The sequence below is a fragment of the Dipodomys spectabilis genome, unplaced genomic scaffold (assembly GCF_019054845.1).
Source record: "Dipodomys spectabilis isolate Male_0828 unplaced genomic scaffold, ASM1905484v1 ptg000294l, whole genome shotgun sequence".
NCBI classification, from domain to species: Eukaryota; Metazoa; Chordata; class Mammalia; order Rodentia; family Heteromyidae; genus Dipodomys; species Dipodomys spectabilis.
Genome location: NW_024870971.1, coordinates 2373795 through 2393633, shown reverse-complemented (window position 1 = coordinate 2393633; position 19839 = coordinate 2373795). Strand labels below are relative to the sequence as shown.

The 19839-nt window shown below is 39.1% G+C and overlaps 1 protein-coding gene across 1 annotated transcript; it reads left to right on the top strand.

Moving 5' to 3' along the window:
* The first annotated feature begins 1747 nt into the window (after window positions 1–1747).
* LOC122126965 (olfactory receptor 4N4C-like) lies at window positions 1748–2674 on the top strand. Its single transcript, XM_042701509.1, has one exon. The coding sequence runs from the start codon at window positions 1748–1750 to the stop codon at window positions 2672–2674; it is 927 nt and encodes a 308-aa protein (XP_042557443.1).
* The last annotated feature ends 17165 nt before the right edge of the window (window positions 2675–19839 follow it).

Below are 19839 nucleotides of genomic sequence, written 5' to 3'. Positions count from 1 at the left end.
ATTGTGATATAAAATATTAGAAGCTCAAGACTGTAAATTGGAAGAATACCACTTAATATTAAGTGATGAGGATGGAAGAGACACACATTAATATCAGAATAAAAGAAGTAATGAAACTTTGGGAGAAAAAAATGAATAAAACAAGGACTAAAGAGAAAATTAAGATGAAGAAAATGAGGTGGGAGAAATGAAAGACATGCATCATATATACATGCTGTACATTACAAGATTAAAAATGGAAGCCATGTGCCAGTGGCTCACACCTGTAATCTGAGCTACTGAGGAGGCTGAGATCTGAGGATTGCGATTCAAAGCAAGCCCGGGCTCTAAAGTCCATGAGACTCTTATCTCCAATAAACTGGAAGTGGCGCTCTGGCTCAAATGGTAGAGTGCTTGCTTTGAGCTGAGGAGCTAAGGAACAGCATCCAGCCTGAGTTCAAGTCTCACCACTGACAAAAAAAGATTAAAAGAAATTTTAAATGATGCACATGAAATTAATATACACATACATAGATAACCATTTATTTCAGTACCTCAATGGATTACTGTATGCATCTTCTAAAATATCCATAGAAATTAAACAAACTGAACTTTAAAACTTTAAATTTTAAAACCTTAAAACAACTCTGTGCTTCTGAGTAGCTTCTACTATGAATAGTAACTATTTTATTTACACAAGGCTAGATATCGAATTCCAAATCAGAAGAGAGTTGAGTTTAGTAGTAATATTTTTACTTATTAAACTACAAAGAAAAGAAAATCTATTGATTAGAGCCATAATTGTGATTTATTTAAAATGAATTGTATATACTTGCAATATTCTACTACAATTAAAACAAAAATAAGTCACTAGGTTTGTTATCTAATCACAGGAGATTGCTTTCTCTTGTTTGGAATGAAGAAATTTCAAGTTATCTTGTGTTTATTTCTAGCTCTTTTATGCTATGGTTATAGCATAATTATTAATAAGACTAATTATGCAAAGAAAGGCAAGTGGGTACTGAGTAGATAAGTATGTGAGGCTCAAATAATGCCAATTCAGAGTATGAACAAGGTATGAAGTGGCCACAGGAAGGGTGCTTAACCAGGGTCCCAGACAAGACAAAATCTCTAAGTTGTGACTCTACATTTTACTTTTTGAAGTTCTGGTAAAACAGTTTCTGATAAGGCTATTTAGGATATCAGATGAAATATCTGATATATACTTGGTAATATACAAATTAGTAAGTCATATAGACATCAAGGAAGGTACTTCACAGGGATTGAAAGAAGCAAAGAATATAAAAACATTATAGTCTGTGTAAATATTGAAAAAGTGATATAATACTAAGACAAATGCTAAGCCTCAAGTGTGATGAATCTAAAATATTTAATTGACAATTGAAGTTATATCTCAATTAAAAACTCCTTTTATGACTTATCAAGGTTAAGATTTGCAGGAAGAAGAAGCCAGACTTCCAAAGCAAAGGAATTTATTAGAAACAAATCTGTACATAATATGAACAAAGTATTGGGGTCAGTGTTTTTGTTTGCCTTTTAAATTTTGAGAAATGAACTGAAGCAGGTTACCCAAGACATTGAACCTCTCTAATAAAAATGTTGTTTTAGTTGAAATAAGGATTGTCAAATATTTTTTAGCTGGAAGAAAAGTGAACATCTAGAAGGCATACACAGTAAAAACAGTAAACTGTACTCCATAATATACTAAGACTAAACAATGATCCATAATTTCCTGCAGGGAAGAAAGATGGAGAGAAACAACAGCACAGTGGTGACAGAATTCATCCTCCTTGGCCTGACCCACTCTAGAGATATTCAGCTTTTGGTTTTTGCTCTCATCTTGATTTTCTACCTCATCATTCTTCCTGGAAATATTCTCATCATTCTCACTATAAGATCAGACCCTGGGCTCACAGCCCCACTCTATTTCTTCCTGGGCAACTTGGCCTTCCTGGATGCCTCCTACTCTTTCATTGTGGTTCCCAGGATGTTGGTGGACTTCTTTTCTGAGAAGAAGGTGATCTCCTACCCAGGCTGCATCACTCAACTGTTTTTCTTGCACTTCCTTGGAGGAGGGGAGTTCTTACTCCTTGTTGTGATGGCCTTTGACCGTTACATGGCTATCTGCCGACCTTTACATTATTCTTCTGTCATGAACTCTAGAGTTTGCTATGTGATGGTACTGGCTCAGTGGCTTGGAGGATTTGTGCACTCCATTATCCAGGTGATCCTTATTCTCCGTTTGCCCTTCTGTGGTCCAAATCAGTTGGATAACTTCTTCTGTGATGTTCCTCAGGTCATCAAGCTAGCCTGCACTGATACCTTTGTGGTGGAAATTCTTATGGTTTTCAACAGTGGCCTGCTTTCCCTGGTGTGTTTTGTGGGGCTTCTTTCCTCCTATGCAATCGTCCTATGTCACATTAGGAAGTCATCATCTGAAGGGAAGAGCAAGGCCATATCCACATGTACCACTCATGTTATTATTATATTTCTTATGTTTGGACCTGCAATTTTCATTTATACTCGTCCATTCAGGGCCTTACCAGCTGACAAAGTTGTTTCTTTCTTTCATACAGTGATATTTCCTCTGCTAAACCCTGTTATTTATACACTTCGAAACCAGGAAGTAAAATTTTCCATGCTAAAGTTATTGACTCGGCCTATAGTATGTTAATGGATGTTATAGTGAATGGATGCTATGAGAAATGACAATGCTGGCTGGAATTCATTTTATTTAAAGAATACTATTTTTCTTAAATTCTTTTCAATTGTCTGCTAGTAGGGTAGTCCACAGGTTGGTAGAAAGAGTTATGCATTATAAAAGTTTAAACGTAATATATTTAAAGATTATAACTTAAATCTCAGAAGTGTAGAAACATAATAAGTATATAAGAGAGTTGTAGCAGCTATATTTTAAGGATCAAGTCATTAAAATATTTATTTTTGCTGAGATTGAGATTTCCTATACTTTAATTATCATAATTATACATTTTAATATTTTAAGCAAGAAGTAATTCATCTACAATTTTTTTAGGGCAACATCCTCAAGATCATCTTCAAATGTTTTTTTTTTTCTTTCGTGCAATTGTTTCTAACACATTTATAACATTATTTCTTTGTTGCTTTGTATGTCCCTCCCCCACAGCATAACCCCTGCTTTCACTGTATTTGATGTAGGTATAATTTGTGGAGGGGAAGGGGAAAAACAAATCGTTTAAATAGGGACACAGCTGGACCCATTGCAACAACGAGATGTACAAGTCGTTATGTCGAAAATGAACTTTACAACCCCTGCTTTCACTGTATTTGATGTTGGTATAATTTGTGGAGGGGAAGGGGAAAAACAAGTTGTTTAAATAAGGATACAGGTGGACCTGTTGCAACAATGAGAAGTACAAGTTGTCATGTCGAAAACGAACTTTACAACTTGGGGGGGGGAGGGAGGATGGGAAGGGATGGGAAGGGTAAACAAAGGAGGAGGCTACAATGCTTGATAAGAAATGTACTCATTATCTTGCCCATGTAATTGTAACCCCTCTGTACAGTATTTTCACAATAAAAAAAGAAAAAAGAAAGAATGAAAAAAAAGATCATCTCAGAGATTCATGCCCAAGTGATTATGGACTAATACATTGTAGAATTCAACAGTTAAATGAAAGTGTCCCCAGATAAGTTCTTGAGGTCCTTGTCCTTGTCTGTAGGTGTTCTTCCCATTTCCTGCCCAACAAATACAGTCATTGTTGTGGACATTTCTCTCTATTCTCTGTCAAGTTTTTGGGAATAGTCATTATTTTTCTTTTGACATGTTAGGCCTTTTTCCAATTCCCATCAGAATCACTGTAGTCCAGCTTCATTCTTACAATCTAGGCTGTGGCACACCTCCCAGTTTTGTTTAGAACTCTCTTTTACTACAAAAAAATCTTTTCAAAGACATTCCCTTTTATCATCTTATTTTTTGGAGATTCTGGGGCATGATCTCAGGGGCTCTTATTTTCACTTGGGAGTGAGAGCTAACACTCTCCCACTTGGGCTACACCTCCACTTTTTGCTTTTTGTTGGTTAATTGGAGATAAGTATCTCAAGAACTTTTCTGCTGCTGGGTGCCAGTGGCTCACACCTGTAATCCTAACTCCTCAGGAAGCTGAGATCTAACAGTTTGAAGCCAGATAGGGCAAAAAAGTCTCTGTGAAGCCCTGCAAAAAATTTTTTTTATTGAAAAGATACTGTACAGAGGGGTACAGTTACATGAGTAAGGTAATGAGTACATTTACTATTGAACATTGTTACCCCCTCCTTTGTTTTTCTGTGAGTCTCTTATCTCCAATTAACCACACAAAAAACAGGAAGTGGCACTGTGGCTCAAAGTAATAGAGCACTAGCCTTGAGGTAAAGAGCTCAGGGACGTGTCCAGGCCCTGAGTTCAAACCCCACAACTGACAAGAAAGAAAATAACTTTTCTGCTGGTTTTAAGCCTCAATCCTCACATCTCAGCCTCTTGAGCAGCTACACTTATAGGCATGAGCAACCAGTGCCCAGTTGCAAAAGCATTCTGAAAATATTTAGGTATTACTATTAACTTTTCACTTTTCTTGCCACAATTGTTCTTTCTTTTGTATGTGTGTGTGTGTGCAGTTGTTATAGGTTACAGTTCAAACACAGCAAATTTTCCTGTTGGCATATTTTATTTTTTTGTACCAGACCTGGGCTTGAATTCAGGGCTCTTTTCCCAAGTTTCTTTTGGCTGAAGCTAGCACTCTACGAGTTGATCCACAGCCCTACTTTTTTTTTTGGTATTTTATTGGGGATAAGAGTCATGGACTTTCCCACTGGGCTTGCTTCAAACCACTACCTCAAATCGCAGCAAGGATTAAAGGAGTGAGCAATTGGTGCCTAGGTTTGTTAACATACATTTGTGCTTAGCTTCTGGTTAGAACAGTTTATACACGTGTTCATTATCTTTACCCATTTTTCACCTCTATGAACTTAGAGTAATAATTCTGTTACATATTAACTCCATACACAATTTTAGTCTCTTATGAAATAGGAGTAGTCCTTTCAATTTTCCATTTTTCAAACTAAAAGAAAGTTAAGGAAGAGTAACAGTTTATATGAGAGACATTGAAAAATTAGGCCATAATGCAAACAGGTACAAAGATCTTATTTAGAACCAAGAGTAGAGAAACTCTTCCTGATTCTTGGCAGCAACAAGTAATCCAATTCTTCACATGGGCATTTGGCTCCCATGCTTTGTGTGTGCTAGTTGTTTGATGGCCCCTTTTAGATGACTCCTTCAAGGATCACACCTCAGACCTTTATATATTTCTCATTTCCCTTGCCCATTGTTTTTCATAAGTTTCCTGAACCAAGAGAGGAAACCTTGACTTTTTATCCCTGTTCAATATCATTTCCAGTTGTAGGCAAACACATACATTTTAAAGAAAAATCCTGAAGTATCATTGACTGGTTATTCTTGGTTATTCCATCTTTCTGTGGCTCTGCTGGCATGAAATATATATCTTTCTCACACATTTCTATCATGTAGTAGGCTTTCAACATGTCTGTTTAGATAACACATAATTGTGCTTTTAATATTATAGCCATTACTTATGGTTTGTCTAACTACTCATGACCTTTCTGGTTGATTTGGTTATACTTTCAGACTACTAAATGAGGAGGATTCATTATCTTGGCAGTATGACTTTGTCCCTCTTGATATCCATATGGTTCCTATTCAGGAAACTATATGGATATGTTTATTATCAAAGACCAGTCCTCGTTTCTTTTCCATGACCCACAAAAGAATATTTTCTGTAGTAAAAAAAAGTGAAGTCAGGGTGCTGGTAGCTTAATATATAATCCTATACTTACAGGGTTGAAGATCACAGTTCAAAGACAGCCAAGTCAGGGAAAGTCCTTTACCTCCAATTAACCATCTAAAACACAGGAGTGGAGGTATGGCTCAAGTGGTAGAGGACAAACCTTGATGGAAAAAGCTAAGGGACAGTCTTGTCTCTTAGTTCAGGCCACAGAACCAGCACAAAAAAGAAAGGAAGAATGAAAAAAGAAAATAGTTGATAGAAAAAACCCCTCAACTACCTTTTTCATTAAACAAACAGAAACATAAGAAGAACACTATTCTGAAAGAGTATGGCTATAAATTATAAATTACTTCTAGTGGAGACACATTTCTGTAAATATGACTCAGTTTCTTATGTGGTTAAATTATTTATTTAAATTTTTTTTTTGAGATTCAAGCAAATTTGTTTTATTTTGTTCTGAGGGTAGGGTTGTGAATTTTGGTGCAGGGGTGAGGGTGGGGGCAGAGGCAGAGGTCGAGTGATTGCCTGCGTGGGGTGGGGTGGGGTGGGGATGATGGACGGTTATGCCACCTCATACGTACACCCCGACAGGGCGATGGATGGCTCGCATTCCCCTCTGGCTGGTTGGGCTGACTGGTTTCTGCTGAGTGCTTCAGGTATCACTATCTGGTCAGGCAGGGGTTGGAAGATAAAGAGATATTAGGGCAAGACAATTGTTCAGGCAGGACTCCAGGGAAGCCCGAAGGCAGGGTGGGGGTGTGGGGGTGTGGGGGTGGGGGGTATGAGAGGAGAGGAGAGGAGAGACGGATCGATCGACCGACTCCCCAACTCTTCCCCTCCCCTTCCCTTCCCTTTCCCTCTTCCCAACACATTGAGTGGTGGAAAGGGTCCAGAAAACTTGCCCTCCTCCCCGTCATCATGGTTACAACACACGAAAGACAACTGGTTGACCGCCGTACTGCCAGGGCATGTACCACCCCCCCTCCCAGGCTTGGCGGGAGGGAAGAAGGTCGCAGGCACAAGGGGCCAGAGCCCCAGAGACTAAGTCCAAAACTAAGTCTACAATTGGTTGACCACAGTGCCAAAGTGGGGGGGGGGCGGGGAGGAAATTGGTTAAGTCCCTGCGTGGCAACTGATCAACCCTACGTGTGTCTCGGAGAGGAAGATGGAGAAGGGGGCACTCAGGCGGCACCCTCTCCGTGCATGGAGAGGGGGGAAAAAGTGGACGGATGGACCAGATGGATGGACTGGACCGCCCCTCCCCACGGCGCCGGTGACGCAGAACGGGAACCACCACCCGGGAGGCAAAGGGGGGGGTCAGGGCAAAACCGGGAACTGCGCGTCCACCCCCTCCCCAATGCCGACACTGGCCGAGCCTCACACATACACAACCCCAGCCTTGGGCTGGCGGGGGTGTGCAGGTGAGAGGCCCTCCGGCCGGGACGGGAGAGTCGAGAGAGGGAATAGAAGGAGGAGGCCCCACCTGAAACAGGATGGATGGGAAGAGGACCGCCCCTGAACCCCACCCCACTGGGACCTGACGGGATGGGACTGACTTGGGATGACTGCCCGCCCACATGGGGGTGGGGTGGGGTTAAAGACAAACCCTTGTGTGGAAGGCTGACTTTCAATAGATTGCAGCAAGGGAGCTGCTCTGCTATGTACGAAACCTCGACCCAGAAGCAGGTCATCTATGAATGGTTTAGCGCCAGGTTCCACAGGAACGTGAGTTGTGTGATGGGAGTGGGGGCAGCACCCTTTCCAGCTGCACCCGTTTCCCAGGACGAGAGGCTCTCCCCACCGGACCTTGGTCCTGACACGCGGTGGTGGGGCGATGACCCCTTACGGATGCGAGAGCCAGCCCCGGGCCGGGCTGGCGGGGACTAAAGGGGGACCAGCTATCTGAGGCCAACTGAGGCTCCTAAGGCTCTGCGGTATCATTCCACCTGGGTGGGATTCTGACTTAGAGGCATTCAGTCATAATCCCACAGATGGTAGCTACGCCCCATTGGCTCCTCAGCCAAGCACATACACCAAATGTCTGAACCTGCGGTTCCTCTCCTACTGAGCAGGATTACCATGGCAACAACACATCATCAGTAGAGTAAAACCTGTCTCATGAAGGTCTAATCCCAGCTCACGTTCCCTATTAGTGGGTGAACAATCCAACTCTTGTTAAATTCTGCTTCACAATGATAGGAAGAGCCGATATCGAAGGATCAAAAAGCTACATTGCTATGAATGCTTGCCCACCACAAGCCAGTTATCCCTGTGGTAACTTTTCTGACACCTTCTGCTTAAAACCCAAAAGTAAATTATTTATTTTTATATGGCATAATAACTTTAACTATGGAGTTAAACATCAAGGATATCTAACCTAAATATTTAATGAAACATGGTTTTCTCTTAAAGATGTAGTAGTGATATTAGTGGTGTCAAGTAAAACTGCTCATTATTATGTTGAATAAAATGCTGCCAATGGTATCATTGAGTGAAAATAAAATAATATGTTAATCAAAAATTCAGAAATAAAATATCTTTTAATTTTCATATCAGAAAACACTAATCTGTGGTGACAAAGTAACTTTTTTTAGTATATTTATAGAAAAAGATCATGAGATATTTTTGGGTGATGAAAAAATATTCCGTATAATATTTCAGTTTTTTTTTTCAGAGCTGCAGACTGAACTCAGGGCCCTGCACTCACCAAACAAGCATGTTTCCACTGAGATAAATCCCCAACCACAATTAAGGTTTTATTAAACCCATATGTCAAAGGTTTATATATATATACACACACACACACACACACACACACACATATATATACATATATATGTATATATATACAGACATATATATACATATATATGTCTGTATGTATGTATGTATGCATTTTATTTGGAACTTAGATATTGATTTCAGGGCCTGGGTGCTGTCCTTGAGCACTAGCTCAAGGCTGGTGTTCTGCCATTTGAGTTATAGCTCCACTTCTGGCTTTGTGGTAGTTAACAGGAGATAAGAGTCTCATGGGCAGAGTTCCGGGAAGATGGCGGAGGAGAAGCTGGAATCTGAACAAGCTCTCGCATAGAAAGCAGTTTTAGAGTTCCAGTGAACAGTCCTAAGCCAGAGAATCACACCGAGTGTGCCATCACAGGACAGAGAGTTAGACAAGAGAGGGGAAGCCAAGACAAGGAGACACATCCGGGACGAAGGAGCCAGACGCAGCGGGCGAGAGGATTCTACTCAACACCAGCAAGAACTGCAGTTTACAGACCAGAGACGACCCAGGATCCAAGACTCGGCGTGAGTAGAAGCCTGACGTCCTCACTCCTTCTCAGGGAGCAGAGGAGGGAAGGCCACCCCTCCCCCCCCAGCACCAGTGATCTCCATCTTGGATACCGACAAAGCTCGGAGGAGCTGCTAGCTCCAACTCAGGCCTTGGAATAAAATGAGTCATTTAACAGGTCACAAGAACTTAACGGCAAAGTGACCTGCCAGACTCAGCTCCATCCAGGGAAAAGTCACCCAGCTCAGGCACCAGCCATTGGAGTGGCTTTCCTCACTGGGTAACCAGAGCCAGAGGCTGCCCCTCCCTCTAGCAGCCTCCACAATCAATTGAAAAACAGAAACCCTGAGAATGGCTCCAGGGTGGGCTCTCTGAATTTTTCACAAAATAGCCCCAGGGAAAAGCTACTGTTTGTTGAAAGGCCTCAACTCTACCAGAACCTAGCCTCATTACCCCTCTTTTGTGATTCTCAAAGCAGATCACCCTCCCATTAAACTAACCTGGGAGGGGATCTCAAAATCTTGGGTAAAGAAGAGCATTTTTCTGCCTGTTCGAACAAACTGACTTAAGAAACCAATCAAGGCACAGGACCTCAAGCTGACCAGAGACTCCAACAAGAGGCTGGTTACAGACAAAAGGGAGATACAGGATTCTTCCCACCCCTCCCAAAAAAATAAAAAAAAAAAATCAAAGAACTTTTTTTCTTCTTTTCTTTTTTCTTTTTTTTGGTACCTTATATATATATAAATTTTTTTTTTCCTTTTCTAAAACTTTTATTAATCTTTAATTTTTGCCTTTTTTGAAAAAATAATTGTTTTCCAGTAACTTTTTTTCCCTCTTATAATTTTTATTTTAGGAATACGTGAATGTACGTTTTCCTTTCTTTTCTTGTCTTCTCTCTCTTTTTCTTTCTTTCTTAATTATCTTTTTGTTTTTTGTCTAGCTCTACTGAACTTCTGATCTTTTTTTTTCTCCCTTTCTTATCCTTTTCACCTTTTCCTTTCTTTTGTTCTTCTGTATGTGACTTAACTCTTGTCCTGCACATCCTCAGATAAACCCATAGTTAACTAGTAGACCCTATCCCCCATAGTGTACACACTTAATCCACAAATTTATTACTCAATCCAAAACCTCTGAGACTTAAATTCCTTAATAGCAGTACTACCTCTTTATACCTATATAATATTTTAAGCATTTTTTAAGTTTTTCACATCTCCTCTATCTCCCTCCTGTTTTCTCATTATATTCACATTCCTCTCTAAATAGATGGTCTTTCAATCTACATAACTATATTAATTTTTACATTTCTAATTTTTTTTCTGGTCTCTTTTCATTTCCCTTTCCCTTTCTTCTTTTTCTCTCCCTCTCTACTTGCATCCTACCCAACCTATTTCCTGCATTGAGATTAGGACATAGTTAACTCTCCCTGTGCCTCCCCACACCAATCTATTCCTAATTTTTACCCACATCTCTCCCTAACCCTAAAAATTTCTGGTTTTCCAAATTCTTCTCTGCAGTTCGAAGCCCATTAACATATAGTTGTTTGATGTTGAATAGATGTATCTGTTGAACTAGATTGTATCCGTAGACTATTGACTGTACAAATGCAAACTTTGGTTTATGGTTGCCTTAAGATAGTGTTCTAGCACAAAACTGGTGCTATTTTCATCTCAAATGGGCAGAGTAAGCCGGAAAAACACAAGAAAAATGGCAAATCCGGGTATCTCAATTCCCAATCTTATAATCAGGGGTCAGATCAGATAATGAACAATCCAGAGGAGAGTTCCCAAATAGCTCTACAAACACTGGTGGCAAACATGATAAATGAGAAGTTTGACAACTTACAAAGGACTCTGTATGAGCGTGATAGGGAGAGAGAGGAGGCATCCCAAAAGTTTATACAGGAATATCATAAGCGTGAGGAAGCTACTCAAAAACTGATACATGATTTGCATGAACAACTTGAGAATACTCAAAGAGAAAGGGAGGAATGACGTGAGCAGGCTGAGAACACTCAAAGAGAACTGCAGGAATCCCATGAACGGGAGAAAAGAGAACTGCAGGAATCCCACAAACGGGAGGAAGCTAATCAAAGAGTAATTCAGGAATTGAGAGACCAGGTAGAGAACACACAAAGATCACTAAAGGCAATCATGGAATCCATTAACAAAGAGCTGAAGGAAGTCAGGGAGACCACAAAGGGAATGCTGAATGGAACCCAACAGAAGGAATGGGAGTCCAAAGAAACCATAACCAATCAACTAAGTGATTTGAGAACAAACACTGAACACGAAATTAAGGAAGTAAAGAAATTCATACAAGATCTAAAACAGAGCTTCAACAAAGAACTTGAAGCCATCAATGCTGACCAATTAGAAGGAAAAGAGATACAAAACAAAGTAGAGAGTCTTGACAGCAGGTTAGACCATGCAGAAGATCGAATCTCAGGGATTGAAGACAGCCTAGATATTGTAGAGAAAGAACATACAACCATCCAAGACAAGTCCAAGAAGTATGATAGATCTATCCAACACCTGGAAGACAACATCAGAAGGCCTAATCTAAGGATAATAGGTGTAGAGGAGAACCTAGAGACAGAAGTTAATGGTCTAGGAAATTTGTTTAATAGGATCCTAGCAGAGAACTTCCCAAACATACAAAAAGATAGGCCTATTCAGATACAAGAAGCTTTTAGAACCCCAAATAGACCAGACCAGAATAAGACATCTCACAGTCACATTATAATCCACACAGGATCAACTCAGACCAAGGAAAAGATCCTTAAAGCTGTCAAGGAGAAAAGGTTAATCACCTATAAAAGGAAACCAATTAGAATCACCTCAGATTTCTCAGCAGAGACAATCAAAGCAAGAAGAGCCTGGAATGATGTATGCCATGCCCTAAAAACAAACAACTATCAACCAAGAATACTGTACCCAGCTAAACTCTCCTTCATAACTGAAGGCCAAATAAAAACCTTCCATAGCAAAGAAAAATTGAAACAATACATCTCCACCAAACCAGCCCTACAAAAGATTCTTAAAGATGTCCTACACATAGAAAACCAACAAGACTGCAACGAAGGCCAAGAAACTGCACCCAAACTGAGAATCCAAGAACCATAGGAAGAACCCAGTTTTCGCAGCCCCCAAGAAGGTGGATAACATGGCAGGAACTCCCAAATACCTCTCAGTCCTATCTCTTAACGTTAACGGACTGAACTCTCCAATTAAGTGACATGGACTGTCTAGTTGGATTAAAAAACAAGACCTTTCTATCTGCTGCCTGCAGGAGTCACATCTTGCCCGTAAAAACAAACACATTTTCAATGTTAAAGGCTGGAACAAAATCTACCAAGCAAACGGCCCCCATAAACAGGCGGGAGTTGCAATCCTAATATCAGATAAAATAGACTTCAAATTAAAATTCGTGAGAAGAGATAAAGAAGGTCGCTACATACTAATTAAAGGATCTCTCCTTCAGGAGGATATTACAATTCTAAATATCTATTTGCCAAACAATAGAGCACCCAAATTTATCAAAGAAATACTACTTTCCCTCAAATCCCATATAGATCCAAAGACATTAATTGTTGGGGATTTTAACACACCACTCTCCCCACTAGATAGATCAACTCGGCAAAAACTCAACAGAGAAACCGCAGATCTAAACAGCTGCATAGATCAACTAGACTTAACAGACATCTACCGAATATTTCACCCAGCAGCATCAGAATACACGTTTTTTCTCAGCAGCGCATGGAACGTTTTCTAAAATAGACCACATTTTAGGCCACAAAGCAAACTTGTCTAAATTCAGAAACATTGAAGTTATACCTTGCATTCTCTCTGACCACAAGGGAATAAAATTAGAACTCAACACCAAAAGCCACCAAAGAAAGTCCGGTATCACATGGAGGCTGAACAACACACTGCTGAATCAAGAGGGGGTCATGGAAGAGATTAGAAAGGAAATTCAAATGTTCATGCTATTCAACAAAAATGAACACACAAATTACCAGCTCCTCTGGGACACAGCAAAGGCAGTACTCAGAGGCAAGTTTATAGCTCTGAGCTCCTACATCAACAAATTAGAGAGATCTGAAACTAGCAATTTAATGACACATCTAAACCTCCTTGAAAAAGAGCAGCAAGATAAACCCCAATCCAGTAGACGGAAAGAAATAATCAAAATTAAATCAGAATTAAATGAATTAGAATCCAAAAAAACTATAGAAAAGAAACAACAAAACAAAGAGTTGCTTCTTCGAAAAACTTAACAAAATTGACAGACCCTTAGCAAATCTTATCAGAAAAAGAAGAGAACACATCCAAATTAATAAACTCAGAGATGAGAATGGAAACATCACCACGGAAACAACCAAGATTCAGAACATTATAAGGGAATACTTCTCAAAACTTTATGCTAATAAGTTTGAGAACTTGACGGAAATGGACCTTTTCCTAGCAAATATTGACATGCCAAAACTAAACCAAGATGAGTTAAACCAGCTTAACAGGCCCATATCAAGCATTGAAATAGAAACAGCAATAAGAGACCTCCCAGCTAAGAAAAGTCCAGGACCAGATGGTTTTACAGCGGAATTTTACAAGGCCTTCAAAGCAGAGCTCACACCAATACTCCTCCAACTCTTCAATGAAATTGAAAGAGAAAGCTCACTATCGAACACATTCTATGAAGCCATCATAACCCTCATCCCAAAACCAGGCAGGGACTCATCAAAGAAAGAGAACTGTAGACCCATTTCTTTGATGAACATTGATGCAAAACTTCTCAACAAAATTTTGGCCAATCGACTTCAACAATTCATCCAAAAAATCATACACCACGATCAAACAGGATTCATTTCAGGGATGCAAAGCTGGTTCAATATACGCAAATCAATTAATATTATTCATCACATCAACAGGAGCAAGAATAAGAACCACATGGTTATCTCAATAGATGCAGAAAAAGCATTCGACAAGATCCAACACCCCTTTATGATGAAGGTTTTGGAAAAATTAGGAATCCATGGAACATTCCTCAATACAATAAAGGCTGTATATGACAAACCTACAGCCAGCATTATACTCAATGGTGAAAAACTAAAGCCATTTCCTCTTAACTCAGGAACAAGACAAGGATGCCCACTCTCTCCACTTCTCTTCAATCTAGTATTAGAATGCCTAGCTACAGCAATAAGACAAGATGCAGACATAAAGGGGATCCAAATAGGGGAAGAAGAAATAAAACTCTCCCTCTTTGCAGATGACATGATCTTGTATTTAAAGAATCCCATAGACTCCACTCCCAAATTACTCAAGCTGATTCAAAACTTTGGCAAAGTAGCAGGTTACAAAATTCACCCCCCCAAATCAATGGCTTTTCTGTATGCCAACAATGAGAAAAGTGTGGCTGGAATTAGGAAAGCAACTCCATTTGTAATAGCCCCACAAAAAATAAAATATCTAGGAATTAACTTAACCAAAGAAGCGAAGGACCTCTATGATGAAAACTTTAAAATCTTGAAAAAGGAAATCAACACAGAACTTAAAAAATGGCAAAACCTCGCATGCTCCTGGATTGGAAAGATTAACATCGGGAAAATGGCAATACTTCCCAAGGCTATCTACAAATTCAACGCAATACCTACCCAAATTCCAACCTCATTCTTCAAGGAAATAGAAGAGGCAATCCAAAAATTCATATGGAACAATAAAAGACCCCGAATAGCAAAAACGCTCCTGAATGGAAAGAACACTGCTGGAGGAATATCAATATCAAACTTCAAACTCTACTATAAAGCCATAGTTATCAAAACAGCTTGGTATTGGCATAAGAACAGACCTCAGGACCAATGGAATAGAATTGAAAACCCAGAAATGAACCTACAGACCTATAGCCATCTAATAATCTTCGATAAGGGAGCTAAAACAATAGAATGGAACAAAGACTGACTCTCAGTAAATGGTGCTGGCAAAATTGGTTAACTACATGTAGAAAACTAAAGCTAGATCCTTATATATCACCCTGCACCAGAATCAACTCCAAATGGATCAAAGACCTTGAACTCAAAGCAGACACTCTGAAAACATTACAGGGTGGAATAGGAGAAACCCTAGGTCTCCTTGGCTCAGGCCGAAATTTTCTGAATAGAGACCCGGAAACACAACAAATCAAAGAAAGGTTGGACAAATGGGATTGCATAAAGTTGCAGAGCTTCTGCAGGGCAAATGACATAGCTAGCAAGATCAATAGAAAGCCCACGGATTGGGAGAATATCTTTACTAGCCATACAACGGACAAGGGTCTCATATCTAAAATATACTTGGAACTCAAAAAATTAAACCACCCAACAACAAATCCTCAAAGAAACAACTGCCCAATAAATAAGTGGGCAAAAGACTTAAAGAGAAACTTCTCTGAAGAAGAAAGAAGGATGGCCAATAGACACATGAAGAAATGTTCAACATCCCTAGCCATAAAAGAAATGCAAATCAAAACAACATTGAGATATCACCTCACTCCAGTTAGAACAGCAAAAATCAAGAACTCTAACAACAACAGATGCTGGAGGGGATGTGGACAGAAAGGAACCTTACTTCATTGTTGGTGGGAATGTAAACTTGTTCAACCACTTTGGAAAGCAGTATGGAGGTTCCTCAAAAGACTTCACATAGAGCTCCCCTATGACCCAGCAATCCCACTTTTGGGCATTTACCCTAATGTTTACAAACAAGACCACACTAAAGCTACCAGCACAACTATGTTTATTGCAGCATTATTTACCATAGCTAAGATATGGAACCAACCCAGATGCCCCTCAGTAGATGAATGGATCCAGAAAATGTGGTATATATACACAATGGAATTCTATGCCTCCATCAGAAAGAATGACATTGCCCATTTGTTAGGAAATGGAAAAACTTGGAAAAAATTATATTAAGTGAAGTAAGCCAGACCCAAAGAAACGTAGGTCCCATGGTTTCCCTTATTTGTAATATCTAGTATATGTATGAGTCAAGCGGAAAAGGTCAGATAATGTGATGCCAGGAAAATGAACCCTTAGATGTGTATTTTAATGTTTTTTTCTTTCATGCATGTGTTTCTAACACATTTATAAGATTACCTCTTTGTTGCTTTGTATGTCCCTCCCCCACAGTATAACCCCTGCTTTCACTATATTTGATGTCAGTATAACTTGTGGAGGAGATGGGGAAAAACCAGTTGTTTAAGGATACAGGTGGACCTGTTGCAGCAATGAGAAGTACAAGTTGTCATGTCCAAAATGAGCTTTACAACGTTGGTGCCGGGGGGGGGGGGGAAGGGGGGAAAGGGGGGAAAGGAGAAGGATTGGGATTGGGGGGGAGGGGGAGGCTGGGAAGGGATGTGAAGGGCAAACAAAGGAGGAGGCTGCAATGCTTGGTAAGAAATATACGCATTATCCTGCCCATGTAACTGTAACTCCTCTGTACAGTATGTTCACAAATAAAATTAAATTAAATTAAAAAAAAAAAAGAAAAAAAAAGAAAAAGAAAAAAAGAGTCTCATGGGCTTTCCTGCTTGGGTTGACTTCAAATAAAAACCCTCATATTTCAGCCTCCTGAGTAGTTAAGTTAGGCACCTGGCTACAAAGTGCTTTTTATGAGGCAGACAAAAGGAAAAATTTGGAAAGTGATATGTAACTAGCTTAAGAAAAGAAATATAGATCTACTATACAATCTAGCGATGCCCCTTTAAGGTAGGTATGGAAAGGACATCAGTGTCTCTAAGAAATATTAATTATGCCATATTCATTATAGCACTATTCACAAAAGGCAAGATATGGAAAACAGTTTGGCCACTAACAGATTAATGAATAAAAATGTTTTATATATGTGTGTGAGTGTGCATATATACACACATATATGTATATATATGTTAGAATACATACATATAAATACATAGTACAACATTTAAAAAGTGAATCGTGGAATTTGTGACAAATTAGATGAACCTAGAAGATACCTTAATCAAAATAAATCAAACCCAGATACAAAGATAAGTGATGTAGGATATCACTTACCTGTGGATCCTAAATCAGTGTAACTCATGGAATCTTTGAGTATAATGATGGTTGCCTGGGTGAAGACAGGAGTTGGAGAAACTTTCAGTTATAAGATGAACAATTTCTGTGAGCTGAACATATTACACTGTGATTATAGTAAGAAATAGTTGATTTTGTACTTGAAATGTAGTAAGAGAATAGACATTAAATAGCTTCATTCTTCCCTCCCTTCCTCCATACAATGGTTACTTTGTGACAGGGGTGCTTATTTGTTGAGATACTGCTATACAATGTATACAATATATGCACATCAACTAATTACTTTTCACACATTAATATATATGGTATCTGTCAAATAAATATTTATGAATACAAGAAGTCTATTGAGCTAGTTTTTTCTTTAATTTTTTTTTCTTTTTTGGTGGGTGGTGTCTTGGGGCTTGAAGTCTCAGCCTATGGTCAGTCCTAAAGGTCAATCCCTAACCTTTCTGCCTCAATAGCATTCTAATACTTAAGCTACAGCTCCATGTTTGGCTTTTTGGTGGGTAAGACAAGAGTTTCACAGACTTTCCTGCTTAGTATGGCTTTTAACTGTGGTCCTGAAATCTCAGCCTCTTGAGTAGTTACAATTATAGATATGAACCTCTCACAACCAGCCTGAACTGATTTTTTAAACTAACTTACTTATTATAGAGGTAATATACAGAAGGATTACAATTCCATGAGTTAAGGTGATGAATACATTTCCTTGCACACAGGATCTTCTGTTTCTTCATTCTCTTACATTCCCTCCATCTTGTCTCTACCCATGAGTTGTGTAGTTAGTTCACTTTAATCAATGTCCAGTGAGATCCACTGCTTCACTTTTTCATCCTTTTTCCTTCGAGTTCTGTACCCTTCCCCCAACCCTTCTGAGGATGTACTCCTGCATACATCATTCATAGGTAAAGATAAAAACACCAAAAACTAAAAAGTGAAAGGAAGGTTCTCTGGTTTCCATAACTTGGAGTTCATTTCAGTGTGTATATTATTTAAATTTTTTTATTAATGAGTGTTTTTATTGTGAAAATACCATACAGAGGGGTTATAATTACATGAGCAAGGTAATGAGTACATTTCTTATCAAGCATTGCTGCCTCCTCCTCCTTTGTTTTTCCCTTACCATCTCTGCCCCCCATCTCCAAGACTACCCCCACCCCACTCCACCCTGCTTTCTGCCAAAGTTGTAAGTTCATTTTTTGACATAGCATCTTGCACATTTCATTGTTGCAATGAGTCCACCTGTATTCCTATTTAAACAGTTTGTTTTTTCCCTTCCCCTGGGAGAAGATCTTCACTACCCATACAATGTATATTATTTTATATAAATATGAAGAGATACTTAGGCATTGAGCCTTTGTGTTTCTCTCCTAAGATTATCCTCTGTTGGTCTGATGTGTGAAACTATCTAGAATACTGTACAATTTATCATGTCCTATTGCATTTTAGTTCTAATTTCCATATATCAGAGAGAACATGCTCTGCTTGTCTCTTTGAGCTTGATTTACCTCATTTAACATGATTTGTTCTAGTTCCCTCCATTTCCCTGCAAATGACATTTTATTATTTCTAATGTCTGAATAAAATTCCATTGTGTATAGGTACCACATTTTTTGGATACACTTATCTGTTATGGGGCATATAGGCTGTTTCTATATCTTGCCTATTGTGAATAGTCGATAATCTTGCCTTGTTACTGATTTTAGGGGAAATGGTTTTAGTTTAATCTCCTCATTCAGTAAGATGTTGGCTGTCAGTCTGCCATATATAGCCTTTATTATAATAAGGAATATTCCTTCTATTCCTACCTTCTCCAAAGCTTTTAACATGAATGGATGCTGAATTTTTTGAAGGCTTTTTGTACAACTATTGACATCATCATGTGGTTCTTGTCTTTGGCTCTATTGACATGGTGAATTACATTTATTGATTTGTATATGTTAAACCAGCCTTGCATCTGTTGGGTGAGGCTACTTGAACATAATGTATGTTCTTTTTTATTTGCATCTGGATTCTGTTGGCTAGTATTTTGTTGAAGAGCTTTGCATGTGTTCATCAGAGAAATTTGCCTGTAGTTCTTTTTTGTTGGAACTGTACCTGGTTTGAGGATGGGTGTGATACTGGCTTCATAAAATGAATTTGGAATTTCTCCCTCTGTTTTTATTTCATGGAAAAACTGGAAGAGTATTGGTGTTAATTCATCTTTAAAAGTCTTCTAGAATTCAGTAGTAATCCATCTGGGCCTAGGTCTTTCCTCGTTGGAAGACTTCTGATTACTTCTTCTATCTCTGTGTGTTATTGGCCTGCTTAACTGGTTTATATCTTCTTGGTTCAGCCTAGGGAGCTTGTATGTCTCTAGAAACTTGTCCATTTCTGATAGGGTTTCCTTCTTTTTTATTTCTATTTTTTGGGTATAGATTTGAAAGTAGTCCTTTTTAATTGTTAGGATTTCTTGAATGTTTGTTGTAATGTTTCCTGTGGCAGCTCTGATTTTATTGATTTGAATCTTTTCTTCATCAAATTTGCTCATGATCTGTCAATTTTATTAAATTTTCCAAAGAACCAGCTCTTTGTTTCATGCACTCCATGAGCCTCGGAGGGGGTGGGCTCCCACAGGGAGGTGGGGGAAATTGTCCCAAATC